Source organism: Paroedura picta, chromosome 3 (genome assembly GCF_049243985.1).
Source record: "Paroedura picta isolate Pp20150507F chromosome 3, Ppicta_v3.0, whole genome shotgun sequence".
Lineage (NCBI taxonomy): Eukaryota > Metazoa > Chordata > Lepidosauria > Squamata > Gekkonidae > Paroedura > Paroedura picta.
This window is the reverse complement of record NC_135371.1, coordinates 4993702-5001126: the sequence shown is the minus strand read 5'-3', so window position 1 is coordinate 5001126 and position 7425 is coordinate 4993702. Positions and strand designations below refer to the sequence as shown.

At 44.0% G+C, this 7425-nt stretch overlaps 1 protein-coding gene across 1 annotated transcript; it reads left to right on the top strand.

Annotated features, from left to right (window-relative positions):
• Positions 1-3588: 3588 nt before the first annotated feature.
• LOC143833855 (vomeronasal type-2 receptor 26-like) lies at positions 3589-6778 on the top strand. The gene is made up of 3 exons (XM_077330080.1): positions 3589-3914; positions 5149-5275; positions 5868-6778. Exons 1-3 carry the CDS (start codon positions 3714-3716, stop codon positions 6776-6778), a joined length of 1239 nt encoding a protein of 412 aa, XP_077186195.1. The 5' UTR covers positions 3589-3713.
• Positions 6779-7425: the final 647 nt, after the last annotated feature.

The following is a 7425-nucleotide window of genomic DNA, read 5'->3' as shown; positions in this document are numbered from 1 at the left end:
TGGCTGTTTTTGAAGAGTCTCATTCTGGCATTTCCATTGATGTTTCAATGTTCCTGAGCATCTACAAAGTCCCTCAGGTATGAAACAGGGGGAGAGCTACAGTGTCTGAAAGAAACTTTGATGGAGTCTGAAAGGTTTCTGGTACAGATCAAAATAAGTTTTCGGAGAGCAGAGAGGGGTTTGAGAGAGGATTAAGTTCCACTAGTGATTCGTTAGCATCCCTCCCTTGTGTTAGTATTAAAGGTTTTGAAACACTGTTTTTTTTTCACTTGGAAAGCAGGAGGTAGCCAGCAAAGCCACTTAGAAGGTCTATATGCTTCTTCTTGACAAAGCTGAAAACGTTTTAGAAGAGCTGGTGTAGTGCACTGATGTCTCCTCATGGATCTGTCTGTGGGTCAAGGACTGGCTGCAGTGGAGGAATATGGAAATCTAGAACTACTGATTTTGTAGCAAAAGTTATTTTGTAAGGTTGAACATTATATCACAAGATGATTTGCATTATATTTTTCCCCCTAACTAAATCTTTGCTGTTATTTCTAGGGTACCTTCTGAATGACCTGGTTAGGTATACGGAACTTGGGTAGTTATGGATCAGGGGCAAAACCCCTTCCCCACTTATGATGGTGAAAGTTCAGGTCACTACTAAAAGGAAGCCAACAGTGTGTAAGATCTCCATCAGAAATGTTCTGTGCAGAAAACAACCCCTGCCTTTCTCCTTTTATTAACACAATGATAGATGTAACGTTTTACTACCTATTGACATTTAAGGTGAAATGCAAATGTGATTTTTTTACCCATTAGGTCACTCATGATTTTCATTGGACTGTTCTTCAGGATAAAACTCAGTTTCCTTTTTTCTACCAAATGTCTCAAACAGAAGAAGTCCAATACCTGGGAATTGTGAAATTGCTCCAGCATTTCCGATGGACATGGGTTGGTCTCTTTGATCCAGAAAGTGGGGGAAAGTTCAAGGGCACGTTGACCGATCTCATGCTTAGGAATGGCATCTGTGTTGCCTTTGAAGAGAACATCTCAGAACGTGGTGTTGGTTTCAATGAGTGGCCAAAAGAAAAGCTGCAAAACTTCTTTTCATTTTTCACTCAAGACCAAGTCAATGTATTTGTTTTCTATGGAGACGTTGAATTCATGGTACATGTTGAAGTGTTCGTACGACAAATTGAACGTAACTGGTACTATACAGTGGGTAAAGTTTGGATCACGACTCTTTTTCTGGAGTCCATCTACAGTTTGGTATGTAATGACAACTCTATTAGGATCCCTATGCATGGATCTCTCTCCATCATGACCCCGGGAAAAAAGAAGAGGCCACTGCTTCACTTTATACAGAAATGTAACCCTCTTATAATGGAGTTTTGGGCAAAAGGATTTGATCTCTTATATTCAAAATCCATTTTGCTCCACAGAGGCCACCTGAGATACAGAGAGAAAGAGAAGCTGGAAGAGAGGCCCTGGGAGGTTCTGAAGGAAGAACTGCCTCTCAGGGCCTACAAAACCTATACCTCCATCCAGGCAGTGGCTCATGCTCTACATGCTGCATACTCATCCCGGTCTGAGAGGACCAGGAGGGTTTTGGAAGACAGACACAAAAATGAAGTAATACAGCCTTGGGAGGTATCCATTTCCTATTGATCTACAAATATTAATCATCAGTTTTTCTTTGAAATGATTATTGCGGATCCAGACTGAGGTGGTTGCCACCCGGTATTTAGGTAATTTCTAATGCAAATCCAGTTTTTGACTCTCTAGCGGAACACAGTTCTTCTTGCTCCCTAGGGGGAAGTTAAGAAAAAAGGTCTCTGTTAGTTCCTCCGGAGTGCCCTGCTACTCATCCTTCTTCCAGAACTGCCACCCTCCTCCTTCCCACATTCACTTCTGCCCCCAGTCTGGCCTGGACTGATAGAGATGCAAAGCAGAACTAAGACCAGTCAGCCCTGATTAGTGAGATTGCCACATATCTCATGAAATTTCACCATATGAGATTACCACATCCAAATCAGGAATCTTGACATACTGTTTTATTCACCAGGGCCTGTCATTTCCAGTCATGGTAAATTGCCCTGAAGGAATCTGTTTTGGACCAATGAGGGACTGGGGCTCAGTGGCAGATCGTTTTGTATACAGAAAGTTTCTGGCCTAATCCTGAAACACACCAAAGTTATATTCAGAATATATTCAGAAGTCACTGTGCTGGTCTTCAGTAGAACAGCTCAGAGCAGGACAGAAGGGTTCAAGGATCTCTAGTCATACTGGTAAGGGACCAAGCCCTTTGAAGATAGGTTGAGGGACTTGGGAATGTTCAGCCTGGAGAAAAGGAGGTTGAGAGGGGACATGATAACCCTCTTTAAGTATTTGAAAGGTTGTCACTTGGAGGAGGGCAGGATGCTGTTCTCATTGGCTGCAGAGGAGAGGACACGCAGTAATGGGTTTAAACTACAAGTACAACGATATAGGCTAAATATCAGGAAAAAATGTTCACAGTCAGAGTAGTTCAGCAGTGGAATAGGCTGCCTAAGGAGGTGGTGAGCTCCCCCTCACTGGCAGTCTTCAAGCAAAGGTTGGATACACACTTTTCTTGGATGCTTTAGGATGGTTAGGGCTGATCCTGCATTGAGCAGTGCGTTGGACTAGATGGCCTGTGTGGCCCCTTCCAACTCTATGATTCTATGATTCTATGGTATAGGCTAAATGGAGCTTTGGCCCTCTAATACAGATACCCCCAAAATCATCATGTGCTCTGTTGTGCTAATAGACTTGGATCTAGCAAATTAAAACTAATGCCTAGAGCTTAGATTTAGAATTCCTTTGACTGAAGAACCTCAACTAATTAAAACACCCCACAATTTTTAAACAAAGAGAGCATTAAGACAATTAATCCTTTTCAGAAACAATTTGTGCTTCGCTTCTTTAGTTATTTCTCAGAGAAACAGGATCTTAGTTGCCCCAAATGAGAGCTACAGAGTAGAAGTGATTATCCAAGAAATGCAGTGGATGGTCTGAAGTCACCAGTGGTGGATTTCTTGTACTAACCAGTATAAAGCGTTACCCACTGTAGATCGGATGGAACAGCCTTACCCTATACCATTTCATCGAGAGCAAAAGCCATTTAGAGGTTGGTGTTTTTATTCGGGATTTGGAAACATAGGTTTCAATCCTCAGTCCTCTGCCTACCATGGATCATTTGATTAATTACTCCCTTTTAGGCTACTGTGCCTCAGTCATTGGGAGGAGGCAAAAAAATTCATTGTTGGCTTAAAGGTAAAGGTAAAGGTATCCCCTGTGCAAGCACCGGGTCATGTGTGACCCTTGGGGTGACGCCCTCTAGCATTTTCATGGCAGACTCAATACGGGGTGGTTTGCCAGTGCCTTCCCCAGTCATTACTGTTTACCCCCCAGCAAGCTGGGTCCTCATTTTACCGTCCTCGGAAGGATGGAAGGCTGAGTCAACCTTGAGCCGGCTGCTGGGATTGAACTCCCAGCCTCATGGGCAAAGCTTTCAGACTGCTGCCTTACCACTCTGCGCCACAAGAGGCTCTTCATTGTTGGCTTAGTGGAACGCAATGTACAAACATCTAAGGGTATAAAAGTGATCAAGATGAAGAAAACCACAGCCAAAACCGCTTTGTAGAAGAGTCTTCTAAAGGCTGCTGTTCTCTCTGTGATTCTAGCTTCATCGTTTCCTGAGACTCTACCAGATGCTCAATGCTTCTGTGGACGGAATGGATTTGGTTGAAAATGGCGACCAGGGAGCCAACTTAGACATTGTGAACACAATCATCCTTTCCAACTTCTCCATCTCGAGAGTGAAAGTTGGGAGTATAGAAAGACAGGCCTCTGGGGAGGTAAATTTGACTGTTGACCAGGATGCCATTGTGTGGAGCACCTGGCATAACAAGGTGAGAAAAGTCATTACTCATTTTCTAGATTTATCGAGGTCGCATAAGGTATAAAGATCTATGTTGTATCATACATGACACAGCCATCATTCTTTGAGCCTTTTATTTTAAACAATAGTTATCAAGGTTACTTGCAAGAAGCATATGAAATGTAACATTTAATCACATTGATATTTCATAAAGACATATAACATACTATTGACATATGACAGGCCTAGGGCGAGATAAAGCTGACAGTTGACCTGGATGCTGTTGTGTCGAGCACCTGGTATAACAAAATCACAAGTTGTCATAGTTCCGTTGTATACGGCACTGGTCAGACCACACCTGGAGTACCGTGTGCAGTTCTGGATGCCTCACTTCAAGAAGGACGTAGATAAAATTGAAAGGGTACAGAGGAGAGCGACAAAGATGATCTGGGGACAAGGGACCAAGCCCAATGAAGATAGGTTGAGCCTGGAGAAAAGGAGGTTGAGAGGGGACATGATAGCCCTCTTTAAGTATTTGAAAGCTTGTCACTGAGGAGGACATGATGCTGTTTCCATTGGCTGCAGAGGAAAGGACACGCAATAATGGGTTTAAACTACAAGTACAACGATATAGGCTAGATATCAGGAAAAAAATTTCACAGTCAGAGTAGTTCAGCAGTGGAATAGGCTGCCTAAGGAGGTGGTGAGCTCCCCCTCACTGGCAGTCTTCAAGCAAAGGTTGGATACACACTTTTCTTGGATGCTTTAGGATGCTTTGGGCTGATTCTGCATTGAGCAGGGGGTTGGACTAGATGGCCTGTATGGCCCCTTCCAACTCTAGGATTCTATGATTCTATAAACAAGGTGAGAAAATTCATTAATCACTTTCTAGATTTATTGAGGTTGCATAAGGAATAAAGATCTGCATTGTACGTGACCCCCACTGTAAGAGTCTTTGAGCCTTTTGAGTATGAAGATCTGCATTGTACCATGCCTGACGCCTCCGTGAGAGTCTTTGAGCCTTTTATTGTAAACAATAGTTATCAAGGTGGCTAGCAAGAAACATATGAAATCATAGAATCATAGAATCATAGAGTTGGAAGGGGCCATACAGGCCATCTAGTCCAACCCCCTGCTCAACGCAGGATCAGCCCTAAGCATCCTAAAGCAATGTAATATGATATTTCATAGACATATAACATACTATTGCCCAATGAAACAGTTCTCCTTTCCCCAGATAATGCTCCTTGTATTTTTTTTTTTAGTCGCTGCCAGATTCCAGGTGTACCAAAAGCTGCCTCCCTGGTCATGTGAAAGTGGTCCTAGAAGGAAAGCCCATTTGTTGCTATGAGTGCTCTCCGTGTGGAGAAGGAACCATCTCCACTCAGGAAGGTGGGTGACGGGGAAAAAGTACAGGAATTCCTTGGCTCTTCTTTTAGACCGAACAATTCTGGAAAGTGGTGCTGGCTGGGAGATTGCTGTTTGATGCTCTTGCATTCAAGCTATGGGGTTCTACAAGGTTTCACCTTCATTGAGGGAGAGATGGGGGAGAAAGAGATCTCCAGTCATGAAGGGGAAGTCTCTGGTTTCCAGTTTATATAGTTGATATTTTAGAGTGTCAGGTTAGGTTTTCCTGACCTGATGCTAATTATCCACAATCAAATGACAACTGTGGAGGACCCACTGCCAAATCCTGAAGGATTCAATTTGAATAGGAGAGCAGGATGAGGCAGAAAGGACTTCTTCCTTCCCCATGTGCAGTCACATGGAGAAGAGACTTGTTCAGGCTGCTGTGAAATACACAGATTAAAGAATGTCTACCAAAAATACAACTACTATGAAGTCAGCTCTAAGAGTACAAACTTGGGTATCTTATTGCATAGCCTAGAAGAGGGTTTTTTGTTCTGTGATTGTGTTATTACTGTGAACCCGTCATGGATATGAATGAGTAATAGATAATGCTGAAGTCTTTTTTTCTTTCCAGATGCAGCTCATTGTACCAAATGCCCAGAAGATCAGTATCCCAACTCCAACCACACTCAATGCCTTCCCAAAGAGATTACATTCCTCGCTTATAAGGAGACTTTGGGCATAATCCTCATTGTTTTGGTCCTCTTCTTCTCCATAGTCACACTTCTAATTCTAGGAGTCTTCATTAAAAATATGGACACGCCGATAGTCAAAGCCAACAACCGCAACCTCTCCTTCATTCTCCTCACCTCACTCCTGCTTTCCTTTCTGTCCTCTCTTCTATTCATCGGTCGGCCAAGGAGGTTGACCTGTCTTCTCCGACAAATGACCTTCAGCACCATCTTCTCTGTTGCTGTGTCATCTGTGTTGGCTAAAACAATCACTGTGGTGGTGGCCTTTATGGCCACCCAGCCAGGGAATAGGATGAGGAAGTGGGTGGGGAAGAGTCTGGCAAAGTCCATTGTCCTTTCTTGTTCCACTGTTCAGATTGGCTTCTGTGCCCTCTGGCTGGGCATCTCTCCCCCTTTCCCAGAGTTTGACATGCAGTCCCAGCATGGACAGATCATATTGCAATGCAATGAAGGGTCTGTGGCCATGTTTTATGGTGCCTTGGGCTACATGGGCTTCCTGGCTGCCATTTCCTTCACAGTGGCCTTCCTGGCCAGGAAGCTTCCTGGGGCCTTCAACGAAGCCAAGCTGATCACCTTCAGCATGCTGGTCTTCTGCAGTGTTTGGGTATCCTTTGTGCCCACCTACCTGAGCACCAAGGGGAAATACATGGTCGCCGTTCAGGTCTTCTCCATCTTGGCCTCCAGTGGTGGACTGCTGGGCTGCATCTTCCTCCCCAAATGTTACATCATTGTAATGAGGTCTGGTCTGAATATCAAGGACCATCTCATGATGAAAAGTCAAGATGGAATTTGATTCTCACTAGAATATTTTATTTATTTGTTTATTCATATTTATATCCCGCCCTCCCCGAAGGCTCAGGGTGGTTTACATATAATAGTAACTAAAACTATACATGGAACCATACATATAATATTTATAACATTCATATTATTAACTGCTATAACCGGGTAACAATATAACATAAGTAATAGTAATTCAAACAGGTCCAGGAGTCTTAGTGGGCTTCTGGTGGGGGGAGGGGCCCTGCAGATATTGGCTTGGTTGGCCTGGCCTCAGTCAAACGCCTGGTGGAAGAGCTCCCTTTTGCAGGCCCTGCGGAACTGTTTAAGCTCCGTCAGGTCCCTGATCTCCTCTGGGAGCTTGTTCCACCAGGTGGGGGCCAGAATAGAAAAGGCTCTGGCCCTGGTGGAGGCCTGGTGGACTTCTTTTGGGCCAGAGATCATTAGCCAGTTGGTGGTGGCGGAGTGTAAAGCTCTTTTGGGGGCATAGGCAGGGAGGCGGTCCCTCAGGTACACTGGGCCCTGACCACGTATGGCCTTGAAGGTCATTACCAGAACCTTTACGCTGATCCGGAATTCAACTGGTAACCAACAACAAGAAGCCTTTAATAGCATATAAAAGTACAATATAAGAAGGGAAAGTGCAAAAGAATCCACTGC